Genomic DNA, 18,814 nt, shown 5'->3' with positions numbered 1-18,814 from the left:
GAGAACCTAGATAATTCATTCCCCTTTCCCAAACACAAGAAGGTGAGGACTATGGGAACATGGAGCTACCCCAACAAAATCCAGCAAGCTCCAACTACACAAGTCTTCTGGCAAATCAGCTCCAAGCAGCACCTAATCCTTGTGGAAAGAAAAATCAAAAATCAGCTGTCAGCAACAGAATGACTTTTCCATGTTTGGGTTTGTGGGCTTATTTACACTGTGGCATAGTAAAAAGTGTCCTTTCCTCTGGCTGTAGAGCATGCCTGTAGTCAATAAACCATCTTGGTTTGTCCAGCATGTACAGAACTGTGAAATTACAGCTAAACCATAAACAGCTGCAGGCAGCAGCTGCAGAAGTCCATTTCTGGCTGTGTTTGAAAAGGTGCACAAAGCACATGTGAGTAAGTTCCTGATACTGATGATCTGTGACAGAAGCTTGTGGAATTTAATTTGTGTTTTTGATGAGCATTCTAGGATTTGGTTGTCTTGCTCTTCCCAAGTCCAGCAGCTCTTTGGCAGGTACAGGATACATGGCCACACCTCCTGCTGGAACTCCCAACAGCACTCCTGGCCATTGCAGCCCAATAAGGCACTTAATGAGGCTGTGCAAAGACTCTGCTAAACATTCATAAAACATTGAACAGATATAACAGGCAAAAAAGTAATAACTAAATGCTACATGCTCCAAACCACGCTTCATTCACTCAGAATTCCATCTGACCAAGATCCCACTCAAACAATGGGATCACTCTGGCACTTACAACAAAGCCAGGACATGCATAAACAATTCTATCCATGGTCATGTGCCAGAGCTGGCCAACCCTCTGGAACATGCTCTGGGCTGAACCACAGCAAGTGTCCCAGCCTCTAGAAAAGGTCTGTCTGAGAATATAAGTGTGTGTGTGTGTGTGTGTGTATGCACATGAACATACACTCACAAACACACAGAAGTGTGTGTTATCCTGCTCTTCCACAAGCAGACACAATTCTCACTTCCAGCCATTATGTCAGAGTCAGACAAGAGCATTATCAGAACTAAAATCAATAGCACCATGTCAGCTTCACCTCATATAGCTTGGCCCAAGGTTTGATTATTCAATTTATCAACAAAATCACACATATTGCTCAGTGTTCACTGGAACAGTCCAAACCAGTTGCATAGGTGTTGGTGAATGTCTGGAACAGCAAAACACCCTGAGGACAGCACATGGTCAGCCCAAGTTTGCTTAAAGAACCTGCATGCAATGAGCTTGAGTACTGTAAAATATTTCATCTTACTGGCATTTAGATAACTTCAAAACATATTAAAACAATCACTGATACTATTTATAAAAAGAGAGAAAAATCCCAGTTCAGTTCTAGATGTCAACCCCAATGTAACACAGGTAAAACATATTAGGTTACACCAACACATGAGTTACAGACATTGCCTCAGAGGACACTGTCCTCATGGGGCACATTAAAGACTTGCCCTACCTGAGAGGTTCCTAAAGTACTTTAGTGCAAGGACAGCTTATCAGAAGCAGTCCACAATCACAGCATCAAGATTTGGTGATGTACTGTTGAGCATTTTTAGCCCATGGTAAGAGGAAAACACAGTCACCATCACACTGATGGAAGCAGAGACACCAGATACAGCTTGAGTGGCTTCCTCGTGGAAACAGAGGTATATGCTGGCTTCATTGAAAGAGATTAATTAGTGTGGGTCAGAGTAAGGGCTGTATTCCATCCCATTTCACCCTGGGCCTTGAACTGTTTTTTGGACTATGCAGCTGCTGTAGCCAGAACTGGGCTTTATGTACACAAAGCGAACTCGAGAAAAGCCCAACATGTTGCATTTGAAGACAGCTTGACCAGTTGTCATCAGATCTCTGAATTTTATAAATTACACTCCCTTGGCTACAAAAGCTGCCAAATTTCTGTACAGCAGCCAACAGAAACCACACGCTGGCACTAATTCATGTCCTTTATTCATGGGACAAATACAGCTGGAAATAAATGATTCTATTGTTTTCCACTGGTCCAGCCACATCACAGAAGGCCTCAGTGCATCTGTGAGAATGTGGATCATTAATTAGGAGTCAATACTGAGCCAACAGGATTTGCAGGGCTCTAAACACTGCTGGTGGCAAGCTTCTCCACTAACTATAACTGCAACTGTAAGGAGAACAGCCTGCAAAGCAGAAAACTTTGTTCTCCAACATTTAATACCCAAATCAATTTTTTCTTTTTCAATTCCAAGTAGACTAAGCTATTCTCATTACTCCAAGAAAAATTTTTCCCTTCTGCAGGAAACATTGCATTCTCTGACCAAAAGGTGCTTATATCTAACCCAAACAGCAACTGACTATGAAACCCAACATCTGGGATGATTAAAGTTACGCCACTCAAGTTTGCAAGCTTTTTATTTGCTTCTTTTGAAAAAGCACTTTAATGAAGCAATGCATATGTTCTCAAGCAGAAGGAACTGCTTTAGGTCTTCCGGCAATTTTTCGTCAAGAAGCACATTAAATTCTGGCTAAACCAAACACTACTTCTCCTAAAGACCACATTCTCACTACAGCCAGAAAGTGTTTACACTCAGCCATCACATGGGCATCCTTCCCATCTGTCATCCTGCTGCAGAGATTAAACAAGGGTGCATGCTGACATGGGCTGTAGAAAGGCATTTCAGTTGGGGATTAAGAAATATACAAAATACCCTGGCATAACTCAGAGCAAATTTTTGCTTTTTTTCATATAATCTAACTATGTACATAGGCTGTAAAGACACTGAAAAAGACATTGCTGGGAAATATCACTTTTCCAGTGACTACAGCTGTAGGTACAGGGAAATAGAACACAAATAAATATCTGTTGTTTCCTTGAAATATTGCATCATTCTACCAGGGCTTTACCCACTTATTTTGCTTTGTCCAGATGTTTGCTGGCAGCTGTCAAAGTCTCTTTATATGAGTGGAAGCAAAAAGCTTGATTACCAAGGAGTTTGTGTCCCGCGGATGAATTTTCAGGTGTGCAATGAGACACACATTCACCAGCATTTTAAATTAAAAGAGGAGGAGAGCCACCAGGCCTGCATGTGACTGCAGTCAGCATCTGCCAAAGAGATCCCTCCACACTGTGAGCTCCTGTCTCTCAGAGAAGCACGACCGCCTCTGCAGAAGCAATGGTTTCTGCCTGCTCTCCCACTTGGATCTCCAGCAGCCCAAATCTGTCTTTGGCAGCACCAGAGCTCAGAGACAGCTGCAGCCAGGAGCAGAGCAATTGCTCCACAGAGGTGCCACTGAGCAGGTAACAGGCACTCTGTCACTGCTATCTACTCAGAGCCTGCTTGTGATAACTTTTGTAGGAAACAAAAAAAAGTGAAGCAGAAGCTCCTCCAAGTGCTTTAACCCCAAGGCAGTAGAGCTCAGCAGTCCCATCAGGCACAAACTCTGGTGAAAGCTCTTCTCACACAGGGGCTGTTGGGTCACATCCCTCTGTATAACAAATGCACCTAACCACGGGCTGGTAGCAGAAATAAGAGATCTTTTCATCCAGGCAAAGACTTGTCAGAATTAATGTCTTTGAACCCAAATCCCTTCTGTCAAATTTGACTGAAGCTGGCTGTCAAGATGCAGCATTATTTAGCAAGGCTGGGTGGGAGAGAGGGGATACAGAGACAGGAAAGCACGACTGCATAACCTCTGTTTTCAGAAGAAATCAGCCTGGCAAAAAAAACCCCAAAAAACCAAGAAAACCAACAACAAAAAAACCCCACCCATAAACCTGAAAAACCAAATCCTGCTCTTCCAGGGCATTTGCTACAACCAGCTCAGGGTCTTACTGAAGTTAGTTTTATTTCAAAGCATTTTATTCCACTGAGTTCTTTTCCTTCATCTCAAAATGAAATTAAAATTCACTTTGCACACAGCTAAAAGCCAGAAAAATCTCACATTAAATATGATGTCCTAAATAAAACGCCCCTTGACAATGTGAGATTTTGTGTGTATTAATTCAGTGGAGGTATTTCTAGATATTTCTCATCTTGTCCTCATCTTGGTGCAACTCCAGTAACTATGTATGTATCTAATAATGGTAAGCAGCAGCCCCTCAGCAGAGTTTAAATGTGTTTAGTCAGTGAGTTCTCTGGAAAGGAGAGAGCAGAGTCGGATCAGGTTGAAACCACAGCATGAGGCCCCATGGGACAGGATCATTGAGACCAAACATTTGCTTTCCTGAAATCCTCAAAAATCAGTTAGGCACCAACTATAATTATCTTTATAAGTCAAATTGCTATGTCTCTGACAGCCCTTCCCTTAAGTTTCCAACATCTCTATTTCAAATAAAGATTTGTTGTCTTCTTTACTATTAACACAAGGTTTTAGAACAGGATAAGGATTTCTGTACTACTAAACATACCCAAACTACTTGTTTGATCTATAGATCAAAAGTTGATCATTACATGGTATTTCTCCCTATAAATTTTCGCTAACCTAAGAACAAGTAGCTGGACTAGGGAAACTCATGAAAGGGCCTCAGTATGGCTCTAACTAGCTACTCTTAGACATTTAAATAACCATGCAAAGGAATTAGCAATACTGTCAGCAAAGTTAATGACAAAAATAGTCATGCCCAAGCTTGCTTAAAGGGAAGGAAAACTATGCTGATCAAAGCTAAATCCTTTTCTACAACTTGCAGAAGGAACCATGCTCTTCTGAAAAAGTTTCCTTAACTTCTTCAATATGCACTTCCCAAGAAAATTATAGAATCTTAGTCCACTAAAAGATGCTGATAAATTCATGGGGTTTTAATAATTTAATGCTGTTTCTGTTGCTAGTTCTTTGAAATTGCTGCAAACACAATCAGCCCGTTCCTTGGTTGAACTGGTTGACTGAAATGGGACATTCATTATCCAACTTTAAAACAATACTCAAGTAAAATTTCCATGATGATGAAAAAGTCTGCAGACTGGCAGTAAGTTTCTAAAAACAACATAGGAGTATCATGGCTTTTGAAGCAGCAATTAATGAGAGAAAATAAGAGCCCAGAGAGGCATATTCCACCTCCCCAAACCAGAGCAAAAGCACTCAGAGCCAGACTACATCTGGACTAAGACACACAAAAGAATTTCTTACTGGCTTCCCATACCTTAGCTCCTCACCTGGGTACAGCCCCCAGCATGTTCAGGGCAGCTTGGGACAGAAGAACACTGGGAAGACCTTGATGAGAATTCCCATGTGCCATGGGCATCAGAGAGATCAGGATCTCAGGCTGTGCTGTAGCCAGCCAGAATGTGGTACCACAGCTCATCAACCGTGTTAAGTGAAAGCCCTCCATTTCCTCACAGGACTTTCTTACACTTCCTAGAGGCTCAGACCTGCTCCCCTCACACAGGCCTTTCCTAACTTTCTCTGGTTCCAAGTCTTTCCCTGGAAAAGCAGTCTGAAAAAATGCAGTGCCATGTTCCTGCTTTTCACCAAGGTGCTGACTGTTGCTGAAATGAATTCATTCCCTTTGCTGTCACTACTCCCACTTTTCAGAGCACCAGAACACATTACCAGGAATGATGCAAATGCAGCTCACTTCACTCTGAGTCAATCAGATGAACTCACACTCCTGTCTAGGCTTTCATAGTGTGATGACATGACTACATTTTCTTGGGACATTGAAGCCTTTGCATTTGGAAAACACACTCTTAAGAGGTATGGAATGCTTTCAACCTCATTTCATAGAAACATTTATGGCTTGCTGCTTTTATTTTAACTACATATTTTTCTTCCCTATATCTGGGCATAAAAGCAACTATAAAACATAATTTTAAGCTAAATAAAATACTGAATGAAACTCATCCATTGTTGCATGAATCTGGATGCACTATAAAATATTTAAAGCTATTCAAATATATTTTGATCAGCATGACATAAAATGCATTTTAGTGTGTTTGAAGTTCAGATGCATTTGAGTATCATTTGTTCACAATTAAATGCTTTAATACGGCCACATTTCTGTTCACTGGAAAAACTATTTACTCACTGCTACCAGACAGCCAAGCAGGTGCTGGAAAGCCAGGTCACAAGCATGATCCAGACATGATTCAGACTTAGACCATGTTGTTCTGCTCTCCCAAATAATGCATGCTCAATTCAGCAAAACACTTCTACTGGATGAAGGAACTCACAGTGGCAACACAGGTACCCTGCCACTGTAACTCACTGAGAAATGGCTTGCCTTTATGATAGCATATAACAGCACTCCTTGTGCAAAGGCATCTAAAACCACATTGCCAATTTTGCTTGTAGTAAAAATGACATTAAATAATGGGCCTCACGTTTCTTTTTTTTTTAAAGAACAGAGCAAAGAAGGTCAAGAGCAAGGAAGCCCACACTGCACAAAATGGGTGCTGTCCCCATATTCTTTAAAATAAATTCCTTGTGAGAAAATGTATCTAAAGCTTGAGTAGTATTATCATATTTTTAATCTAATTCTCAGAAGAACAGAAGAAAACCAGTCCATGTAACCAAAATCAACTGAGACAGCCAAATTGCTGACATAAAATTTTATTTAAAAGTTTTGAAGGTATGAATGGCAACAAGAAACTGAAAAACAACACATCCCCCCTACAAAGCTACACCACCATCAGAGTACTAACACAGATAAAGCTTTTAACTCCCACTAGATCAAAGTTACTAACTCACCTTTTATGTGCTGTCAAAAGTTCAAATGATTTGAAACTCCTGGATGACTGAAATCAAAATACCATAGAATATCTTTAGTTGGAAGGGACCCATAAGTAATTCAGTAGATGGGGTCAGAGAAAAGAAAAAAACAAGAGGTAGCCCCCTTAATAATCCTCTCCCTATTTCTAAAGCAAGTATAAACCATGGTGTCCTGCAGCCTTTACTTTAAGCATTTTTCCCATATTCTACACCCGGTGTGACTTGCTTCTCAATCCCACCACCAGTTCCCAATCCTGCTCACCACTGAGGTCTGGCAGCACATGAGGAGCCAGACAGGTCTATTTGAAGCACAGACAGCTTTTTTTGTCCATTCATTTCAGCAGTGTAGCTGAGCAACATCAGTTTCCCATTTACCTTTAACATCTCTGCTTGCTTGTTTTTAACCCACTTGGTTTGTCACATGGCCATGGGAGAGCTCCCTGAAACTCTCGTGGCAGAGGGGACAACATAAGGCCATAGCAATGAGAGGGCAGAGATGGCTGGGACTATTCACATGGCACAGCTAGTGCAAAAAATGACTCCACAGCAACCCTTTCCCATAAGCTGTAGCACTGGGGGGACTGGGTTAAACAGAGCTTAGAAAACACTCCAGTCAAGAAAGTCTGAAATATTTATCTTTGAGAAGTTACAGCTAATTAAATTTCCATACATCTCATAATTATTTGCAGCACTTCTAGAAACAGAAGCTTAGAGGGACAGGGGAAAAGAGGGACCCTACCCTCTAGCTTCTGCAAATCTAAGGGTTAGGTCTGTACTGGGAGCAAGCCCTTAAAATAGTTCTAGCACAGCCCCTAGGCTGAAAACACACTGCAATAGAAAGGTTTGCCAGGAGTTTGGCTCTTTGGATTTAGCTCAAGAGAACAACCTCTTTCATTGTTCCAGAAGTTCCACAAGTCGTTAGTATTTTCATGCCTCCAGGCTAAGCAGTCAGCAACTTGAAAATGGTTTGGACTTCTCAGTTTTAATGAGGTTGTCTCTTGCCCTACTTACCCACAAGAGCACTAAATTCCTCTCTTGTTTTCCCAGTCACACCTAATGTATCACCTGTTTTTTTAAAGCTTGAAGGTGTTCCAGGGAGACCTAAGAAAAATGTCCATCCTACAGGCCTCCAAGAGAGGTGGTGAATGCCTCAAGCCTGTCAGCATTTAAGAGGCATTTGGATAATGCCCTTTAACAGCATGCTCTAATTTTTGGTCACTCTGAAGTGGTCAGGAAGTTGGACTAGATACTTCTTTTTGCTCTAGTGTTCCTTCCAGCTAAGCTTCTGTTCCACTAACCATTTTACCAGTTACCAAACTGGTCCAATATGTTGCCAGTTAAAAATGCAGGGAAGGGAGCAACAAAGATTAAACACCTCTCACACCTCATCTTTTTTTCTTGGGCTCAAATTCACTCCTGCCCCTTCTTGCCCCGCTTCCCTGAGAGGTGCAAGGCACCAAGCTGGGCTCAGTCACTATCACCAACTCGAACCTGCTGCTCCATCTTCCACACACTATTCCCTTGCTCCAGAGTGGGATCCCACCCAAGGACCACAGTCCTTCAGGATAAACCTGAGGCCAGAGAGTTTCTTCAGGAAATAGCCACGTGCCCCAGTGCAAGTCCTGTGGAGAGCAGTGTGGATCCCTGCTCCGGCCTAGCTCCCTCCAAGGGCTGCAGGGAGCCCATGCTCCACTGGAGCCTTGCCCAGGGCACCAGGGGAATCTCTCCTCCAAGGCCTGCAGTACTTTCTCCCCTCTTCCTCCTCCCACCTTGCTGCTCACAGAACTGTTCCCAACTCCACTGTGCAGCATTTTGTCACTTCTCAGCCCAGCCACTCCTGCAGCTTCGCTGCTCCCAGGCCCAGAGACCCAGGCCAAAGACACCCATTTATTTACCTGCACCATGAGCGACCCTTGGAGCTGCCCAGGAGACACAGGCAATGCTTCTACTTTGGAGCAATGCAGAAAGAAAAGCAAAAACCAGAAGTCTCTGTACACAAGGCCATCTCTCAGAAGCCATCAAACTGCATCCAGAGGTGGGTGAGGCTCCAGCAGTGGGTGAAGGTCTGACAGTCAGGAACAGATAACTCAGGGGCCTCCACAGGCCTCTGGGGGTTCACTTTTTGGGACCTAAAAGCAAAAACCTCAGGAGGGGCAGCTGAGGCAAGATGGTTTCTCTAGCCTTGAAAAAAGACTGGGGAGACGTTACTGCTCTCTGTAACCACCTGAAAGGAGGTTGTAGAGGTGGGGGTCACTCCTTTCCCCCAAGTAATAAACAGCAGGACAAGAGCCAGTGGCCTCACTCACTGCCACAGGCAGTTTACACTGGTGATTAAGAACAATTTTCTTCACTGAAAGCATTGTGAAGCACTGGAACAGGCTGTCCAGGGAAGCAGATGAGTCACCATCCATGGAGCAGATATGGCATTCAGGGACATGCTTTAGTATTGGCAGTATTAGGTTAATTGTTGATTATCTTCATGCTTCTATTACGTGCATATAGACTACAACGTAAGCCACATGGCTGTCTGCAAATCAGCTCCAGAAAATGCCAGCACATAACTTTCCTTTCCTTAGTATTTAACTGTTATATATACTGCAAGAATTTTACAATCCTAGTATAAACATTTTAATTCAAGACACAAGTGAAAATTTCTAACAGTATTTGGTCCTTTCTAAAAAGAAAAGTCATGGCATGTTCCTGTAAGTGTTCTGTCAGTCTTCATTGTGATTTTAAACAATGAACTGTCAAAAATTTGTTTCCTGAAAAAAACCTGTCATCCTTCCACCCCAATTAACTCACCAGTGGTTATAACACATCATTGAAAACACCTAAGTGTTACAAGACATGCCAATCACTAGGAAGTAATTTCACAGGATGTCCAGTGAAGAGCTTAAGAGCAGAATCAGGACAAAGCATGGCATAAAATAATTTTTAAAATCAAAGCCATCAGGTTTGATAATTAAGTTAAACAGGGAAGTGTCAGATAACACTAGCAGCTACCAGAAGAACAAAAGGCTTCACAGAGCTGTACACACTCATCTTTGTTATTCCCATCTACTAAAACCATTGTTTTATTCCATTGGTGCATTTCTGTGCCTATACAAAGAACAGTTGCATTAAAATGTTTCCATTATACACCAATAACATACTTTTGTATTTGGGTGCTGCACAGGCAATATGGCACATTGTGCTGTGCATTCACCATTGATGTCAACTTCCTCTCAGGTAACACACAAAGTTATAATGGCATGTTGAAGTCAGATGGCTGTAGCAGTGCTTTTTTGTTATTATCATACATTTGCCAGTTCTGATCAGCATTTCCAGTTCCATGAGCTGAAGGCAGTAGAGATGCCACTGGTATCCTCCTGCCTTCCTTCCTTCCATGCTCAGTGACAATCCACAACAGTTAAATCCCACAGCTGCCCTGCCCTTGGACCTCATGAAGTTTGTATTTATTTGCTTCAGTAATCAGTCTACCCTTAAACACTCCTTAATCTGAAGTTTCCTTTTAGTCTTCATTTAATTTCCAGCAGTTAAGCTCTTTTCCTTCTAAAATACTTAAAAGACATCTTGCACTCATTACTCAGAAAAAAAACAACAAAACAAATCCAAATGTTTCCAATTTCTCCTCTTTCTCCATCCAATAGCATCAGAGAACAGGCTGGGCAGTGTGACTGGTACTTTTTTCTATGTCCAGATGTGTTCCCCAAATCCCCACACCACATCTGTTGTGCTGTCCTGTTTCTTGGTTCTTCTTCCTGGCTCATTTCCTCAGTTCCTTTTCAACTTAATGTCTCTTGCCCCTGCATCCTTTCCGCTCTTGACACTGCACAGGAATACTTCTCATCACACTTCCAATTATGAAATCAATTTCACATTTTACTTTTCCTTCTTTCTACCTTCTCCCCTTCTACCTCTGAAGCTCAAGTTCACTACAATGTATGACCACAGTATGAACTTCTTGATATCCTCCCAGTTCCCATTCCACATGCTTCATTCCTTGCTTCCTACAACATTCCACATTTCAAAAAGGCACTTCTGAGCTGCTCAGTGCTATTATTAATCACTGCAGCAGTTGCTTACTTTGCTACTTCTCTCACTTGCTCCCTTGGCATCTCTAATGACTCCAACTACTCTTCTCTCTGTGGGCAAAGTTTCTCAGCTTTCTCCTATTACCCACAGGCAACATCATCTGCAGTCTCCTATTCCTCAATTAAAATAAGAAATTGAGTTATCTTCCTCTCACCCATCCCCTCACCTTGTTCCCTCCAGCAAGCTGTCAACACCTCAGACTCTCAAACAGCAAAAATATAAACCCAAGATACCTATCTTCCCTACTGTGCATGCAGGCACTCCAAAATTACTCCTTATTCTACCCTCAAGTCTATGTCAGACTTTTTTCCCCTCAAAGTTAAGCCTTCTCCCTTTCTTTTTCCCTACTAGCAAGCTTTCTGCTATCACTGTACTTAATGCAGATGTGAATATTTCTCTTTTCCAGTTGGCTGGAATTCATGTAAACCTCTCTATATTTTCTGGGAGTAATGTCTTTCTTTCATTGTATGACATTATTCTGGGGTGTGATTTGGTAAGGCTAACTTCTTTGATGTCCCCATCCTGTTTGTGCCCTTCTCGCTGTTTCCTAAACTTCTGTGCCAGTTTCCATCATTCTCAATGTCACACTGACTTCTCCTAAGCCTGTCTTTTCTCTGTGCCACACAATGAGTCACCATCCCCCAAAGCCAACTTACTGCTTCAGCAGAAAAATTCAAACTTCCACTTAGAGAACTTCAAAGAATTCACATCTAAAATGCTGTACAGAAAATTAACTCTTCTTCTTTCTAAGCAAGTATCACTGAAGCCTCAAGTGATCCCCCTATTACAAATATCAGTGTGCTGTTCCATACTACAGAGTATCTTACCTGAGCATTTATTATATGGAAAACAACAATTTATAAATCTGAGACAGAAAAGATACTCAATAAAAGGACCAAAAAGTACCTTGATGCAACAAAGAAAAAAGAGGTACAATGGTAAGCATCATACCCATCAATTCTGAATCATTTGAACACTGAATCCACAATGGATTTAACAATTCAAACACACAAGTAATGACAGCGTACCTTTATTGTAACACGTGCACTGCACTGATGCAGTAGATACAATGGCAGCAGTCTTCTCCTTGCACAAACTACTATCAGTCAGTAACTTCTACGTGGAAGCAGCATTTAGTGCAAAGAATAAGAAACCTCTAATGTTAACCATGTCTCAGGAACTGTTTGCATACATAGTGCAGCACTCACAGCCATTTCCCAACGGGCCTTAAACATGGAAAACTGATCAGCTATAGCAGTTTGCATTTGAAAATACTAACACAGACTTGTTTTTCTTTTAAAAAAATCTATACTACAGCAACAAATAAATAAAGACTAACAATGTGTATATATATTTGCTCAGAATCAATTCAGCAACTTAAAAAAATATAATGTTCAGTGTTTGCTGAATTGCTTTATACTGCATCTATCACTGTGAAACACTACATTAAAAAAGTTAAAGAAAAAAAAAATTCTTCCAACTCTCTTCATACCCTATTAGTTGAAAAGTTTGCAAGCACTGCTGCCTCTCAGCTATTAATATGCAATTCAGGTCCCCTGGCCACTCTGGGAATCCTTCCAGAACATCCCTGCACACCCAGCAACTCCCTGTGCAGCGATACCAAAGGGAAGCACAAGCCCTGGTACAACAAGCAGATTAAGTCATCTTCTAGCTCACAAGTTTCCTTGCTAAAAACCAAACCATCCCCACCTGTTGTGACTTACTTCTGCATCTGCCAAGCTCACCCAGGAACACAGATGCTCTGAGCTCTGTCCCTGTGGGTTTCATTTCATCTGCGTGAGTAATCCACTCTAAGAACCAATGGAAATATTCATGCTTGCAAAGTTATGGACACACCTGCTTACAGGGTATCTGCATCCATCTGCAGCTAGACAAACTGACTGCAGTCCTGGATCATAAATGAGGAGTCTCTATTAGATTACAGGTAATAATATCAAAGTATTTTCTGGGATGCCTACAACAGACATAGAACACTCAGGGAAATACAGGAAATGTTATTCTATTTAGAGGGAAGCTCTGTTCTTTGGGAGTATTCAGTGATTCACAAGCTGTAGGCCAGGGAAGAACTGTGCCTTGTATTAGAGAATTAACTGAGATAATTTAAAATAGTAAGACTGAAAAATACTTCTATTGGCTATCTAAACTGAAAACATTTAGACCAATTATAGGCCAAAGAAAAAGCAAATTTTGGCACATTTTTGAGCATCACTCTGGAATTCTGCATAGGCTACTCAGAGTCTATGAAAAGTTTATATATGTGGCATGCAATAAAATTTTTCTTTATGTATGGTTTAGAAACATAAAGGACAGCTTTTGTATAGTTTATTTTCATTAACAGTATATTGGTGGGGCAAATCAACTCTCTCCAATAAAACTAAGAAAATGTTGATATGGGTGTTGAATGAAACATCATTGCTCAGGATTAGAGTGTTTAGAGAAATAGTGCACTTTTTATTCTACCTTGGAAAAGTAAAAAATGCACATATTGGTCATATCCTTCCTACCTCCTTTCAAGTGGGATTTTTAAGCACAAATATTTTAGTTGCTACATAGCAAACTCTTACAAAAACATAACTTCTTACAGCATGAGAAAATGCTGAAGAAAAATGCATTTTCTTCCAGAACAGAACTACAAGGCACCCCAGCTTCTACTGATTTTTACACTGCAAGTGAATCTAACTGAGCAAGAGCCTCACACAATATGGGCCATCTGTGGCAATACAGCCATCACTGATCCTACTGAAGCACACACACACCTCAAAACATTCAGTACAAGTGCACAAAGATAGATCATATCACATCCACATTTCTTCATCCCCTAAGCCAACTTTTACTTAAAAAATCTAGTGCTTCCCATAAGGCTGGGGAGAGGATATGCCCACATGAACCTCACTACACTCAATTTCTTGCACCATGGTGGAATGAAAACCCAGCCTTGATCTTCATGCTTCAGTACAAAGCTACTGTCAAATCCCTATCAGAATCCAAATAATCAATATGGCAGCAACTAAAAAAATCCAGGAGGTAAAAGGCCAAAGATTCTTCTGCAGCGGAGATTACAGCAATGATGAATTGCTAGGGTAAATAAAAATTTAAGACTGGCTTTCTTCCCTTTGCAACAAAGGACTTGGGGTATTCTCTCACAAGATTTTTTTTCTTTTTAGTTATGCCCTTCTCTATATGGAAGCACTGCAGTGTTCATTTAAAAAAACCAAAACCACACAAAACCCTCTCCCATTTTTAAAAAGCACCATGAATGAAAAATGTTGGAAAAACATAAACAACAAAAACTCCATGGACCACCCTTCAGGGATGAAATGCTAAAGATGTCTTTTTTAATCAACCAGTTTGTGAAGATCTACAAAAAAATAAAAAGGATCACATTCTAAAGGTTCAGTGCAGTCAGCAGCTATATAGTTTTGCTGCTTATTCATCTAAGTTGACTTTCAAAAATAACACCCTAGCTCGTCAAAATATACATTTTCCATTTGCTTTTAAATTAAAATAATAATAAAAAAACATTTAAAGAATTCACAATCAATAGCATGACTAAGTTTCAGGATCATCTACAGCATATAATTTAAAGGTTCAAGATGCCAATATGCAGCATGTGGCAGGCCTATATGCTCCATGCAGCATGTACATTTAGGATCATCTCAAATAATCTTGATGTTCAGATGTCAGTCTGTTTCTTCCAAATCGTGTAGAATACCCATCTGGAGGAAATAAGCAGTTAAGGAAAAAAGGCAACACTTGCACACAGTTAAAATGCAGTTCTTTTTACTTATATTTAAATTCTGAAAACTTCTGGTAGCTCATAAAGGGTAGGGAAAACACTCAAAAGTGATATCTACCTGGGTTCTCTTCTTGACTCAGCAGATCAAAGATGCCTACTCTTCAAAACACATACATGTTCCATTACGGCCTGGCAGCCATAACAGCAAAAATAACCTGTTTCTTTGAAGCTCTAAGCTTTAAGGGCAAGTATCTTGATATCCTTCACATTCTTTTGTCTTGAAAATGCAAGGTCAAATCTGCATTTCCCAAAGAGCTGATAATAATGAGAAGTAGGAGGAGCTGGCTGGGGTCAGTATGGGGGCTGCAGCAGTGAGCACTACCGGGCTTAGGGACACAGGAGGGAGGGGAATGAACACACACAACACAAGAAAGGCTGTGGCAGTATCACGTGCTTAATGTATTATGAATAAGAAGATTGTGAAAAGATGTTTCCTGTCAAGAGAGACAGCCACAGCAGGCTTCACTGTGCAAAAACATTTCCAGGGAGATCCCACAAAAGCAGCAAACACTCAAGGCAAATGGAGATGGCAGAATGACCTTACAGCAGATCAAAATGCCCCTCTCACACTAAGGACTTGAAGTTTAAACTTCTAGGCTCCTTACATAACTTCCTTACCACCCACAAATTGAATAAATTCTGAAAGATTATTTTTAGGAATGGGATGTAGTTGAGAATATGCATAACCCTCTACTTGGAATATTTTTTTCCAGTAACACTTACTAGTAATTATTGTTGGGAATCACTTTTCTCCATTCCCCAGCCTTAAAAGTAAAGTCTGAACTGTATGTTCAACAATAGCTCTATCAGATAATATCTAAAGATCTGGACCATGCTAATCTGTATGAAGTTAGTTTCTTATTTTACTAAAAGAAGAAAAGAAAATAAGAAGATACAGCCTTGTCAGAACTGCCAGGCAGTATTACCTTTATCACACAGTTTATCCTACATCACATACACCACTCAAACATTAACAAAAACACAGCCTATTTTATGAAAGGTGCTGATCATTTTACCAGCTGTGAATTTACAGCACTTTTAGAAAACAATTCCTACAATTATCCTCAAAATAAAACTGCAATAGTTCATTTACTATGAAAAAAAAAATTAAGTATTTAAACCAGAACTGCCTTTTTGCTTGAGTTCATTACCTCCAAACAATCTATGCTTGATGATTTATTAATACACACTCTCCAGACTTCTTCAGTCTTTAAGGATACAATTCCATGTAGGAGGGAACACACACAGTTTCTTTTGAAAACTCCACAGGACAATAAAGCCTGCTAAGCTGTTCTTCATACAGAGTCAAGGCATCAGTCAGATTGATACAGTTTCCCTAAAGAAAAAAAAAATCCCAGTCACAATCAAGCAAATAAGCAGAATTTCAGATGAACATATACATTTTGACATTACTGCAAGGCTCCCACATATTTCAGAACCAGATACATGCTGTTCTTAATATTTAATATTTACAGTGCAAACACTGAACAGCTTGTCTTCATTCTGCCTACAGCAAACAACAATTTGGATCCTTTCAAGAAAGGGTAAGTATGAGGGGGATTATCTATATTCTCATTAGCAGAAGCAATCATTGTATGAGGGCTTCCAGTTAAAACAGACCACCATGTGTTGTTTACCTACTTTACATCTATTCCATAACCATTTTCTTTATAATTGCTTTAACTTATTAGTAACAGTATTACAACATCCAGATTTTTCTCAGTTTTTTAACATTGCCTAGATCTTACAGTGTTTAAATGCACTTTTTAAAAAACTATAGCCTATTAATTTTGAACAGATTCTTCCACAAAGCAATATGACAAAATACATCAAATTATATAGAAGTTCTCTAGCTGCGGGCTACATTGTCTTGAGTTTCCACATGTCATGCTTCTGAAAAAGAAGATTTTCCTACAATACTTTTTTGTCTTAGGGGTGAAACAATATCTCATTCTTGGAATACAAATACATCAAGGATTGAGTGAGGAATTTAAAAAAAAAGCAAACCCCAAGCCCAAAAACCCCCAAAAAAACCAAACACCCCCACCCAAAAAAATTAAAACAAAAAACCCCACCCAACTCTCCCCCAAGCAACTCCTATTTGCAAGCACTATCTTGTCCCAGGCTAAGTATTAATAAGAAGGAGAAGTTACTGCAATGTATACCTGGGGTGCCCATGTGGAGAAAGCTCTAATTAGAAGTCTGAATTTTCCATATCCATAACACATTTGAAGACTTAGTGGTTACAGTGAGCTCACCAGAACACCAGACTGAACAAACACCAACTACCCAAAGCAAGAAAAGTCAATTGTGTAAGTTCAATCAAAAAACTCTGTCAAGTTTCTTGACTACATAACCAAGTAGACAAGCCAACATTTTACAACCTTAAATTCAACGGTCTTAGGAAGAGTGTGCAAATACAAGCTATTTGGACACGAATTCGAAACCAAGTGAAGTTCAATACAGTCACCACTGCATTGTCTACAAATCACTCAGGCTGATTTTTTCCAGGTATGAGGCACTGAATGAAGACTCATCAAGAAGTGTACTGCTGCTGTGGCACAGCACAGAGAAAATATATTCTGTGATTGCGGTCAAGGCAGAGATATTGTTAAAAGGCCCGTGGCACACTGACAGCTAAATGAATTGAATTGTGGTCTTCTACTTCTGCCACTTTCCTGAAGAATCTTCAGCTCAACCCAAACATGATAAACCCAGGCCCCAAACATGATAAACCAACCATGCTGTAACACTGCACATCAACAGCAGGTTATATGATGATATGAATCTCTCCTGCCCACACAGTATGTGCCAGTCTGGCCACATGTGGGGCAGGATGATCTTCAGGAGATGTGTGTCCCCATCTTCTCCTAGTGGTTGGGTTTACTAGCATGTAGTGTAAATGTCTTTTACTATGATCTAGCACCAACCCTGCTTTCCTCTTCTGATTTCTGATCAGTAGATACAGAAGCATTAACTACCATTTTCCAGAGCTTTTCTCAATATAAAATCCTCAGCTTTCCCACACATTTTGCCACTTCTAGTGGAGGAACGTTTGCCAAAGGAAACAAAAAGGAGAACAAAAGGGAAATTTTTATGTTAACAAATACACACAGTTCCTAAAGATCCAGCACAAGAGCCAAAGCTCCACAAAATGATAGCAAAAAAAGCAAGGCACAGAAGTTGTGTTAGAAAAAAAAGGAGTCTAAAGCAACAGCCTCCATTAACAGGATGATAGGATCTTCCTGCTGCTCCAAATGACTTGGGGAAGTGTTTGTGTGTACACACATGTACACATAATTTTGGGGTTTTTTTAACTGCCCATTGAATGCAGTATCTCATTCGTTCCCACCATTCACTAACATGTGTAACCTGCTCCTGACTGTGAAAGAATGCAGATGGCTCAATTAGAAAACACTAGATCTAATCAAAAATCAGTTCCCTTACATTCACATCTTATTCAGTATTTTAGGACCTCTAACCTGAAACGAGGACCCCAGGAGCCAAGGACTTACTCAATGCTTCCCAAGTGTCTGACTGCTTATGTTTCACACATTGTGTTGCTCTGCTAAGTCACTGCTAAACTTTTAAGTCCAGGAGCAGAGGCTTTATGAAAGACTTGTTTTATTGTGCAGCTTATTTTTCGTGCTCCCAGATATTTTTAAATGGCCTTAAATTTACTACATGCACACAGATGCAGCTGAAAATTAATTTTCACAAAGCAAGGAACTAAGATGCATTTGAACAAGTACTATCTGTGCTCTATAAAGCATACAACAGGCAGAGGCTAAAACAAGCAGAGGTGACATTTGAAATCAGTATTTCTAAACAGCTCCATTTACATTGATTTTTCCATGTAACAACATCACATGATAACTAGAACCAAAGTGTAAAATGTACATTCTGACTTTGGGATTTATACTATTTTTCCTACTTCTTACTGGTAGGATTTTTTCACAGTGTATTTAAAACATTTCTATTTCCAGAGGAAGTGAAAAGAGAATTCATTCCACGCATCTTCCTCTGAATTTTTTGCATCCTGCTCAATTTTTTTTTTTTGATTGTGCTCAAGTCTTCACAAGTAGAAAAGAAAACCTCAACTTAAAAAAAATCTTAACACAGCATCTTGACAATGGTCTCAGGCACATGATGTGATTCTTGGGGTTGTCCTGTACAGGGCCAGGAGTTGGACTTGGATGATTGT

At 40.3% G+C, this 18,814-nt stretch overlaps 1 protein-coding gene across 1 annotated transcript in view; it reads right to left on the bottom strand.

Annotated features, from left to right (window-relative positions):
* Positions 1-11,807: 11,807 nt before the first annotated feature.
* SMS (spermine synthase) overlaps positions 11,808-18,814 on the bottom strand; it is a 43,655-nt gene continuing 36,648 nt past the window's right edge. Inside the window, exons 11-12 of the mRNA XM_014308597.2 lie at positions 15,831-15,946; positions 11,808-14,530 (exon numbers count right to left, since the gene is read on the bottom strand). Of these exons, the coding sequence (XP_014164072.2) occupies positions 14,488-14,530; positions 15,831-15,946 (159 nt within the window). The 3' untranslated portion in view covers positions 11,808-14,487. The remainder of the gene's footprint in view (positions 14,531-15,830; positions 15,947-18,814) is intronic.

Source organism: Geospiza fortis, unplaced genomic scaffold, assembly GCF_000277835.1.
Source record: "Geospiza fortis unplaced genomic scaffold, GeoFor_1.0 scaffold161, whole genome shotgun sequence".
Classification (NCBI taxonomy): domain Eukaryota; kingdom Metazoa; phylum Chordata; class Aves; order Passeriformes; family Thraupidae; genus Geospiza; species Geospiza fortis.
This window is presented reverse-complemented; position numbering and strand designations above follow the sequence as displayed.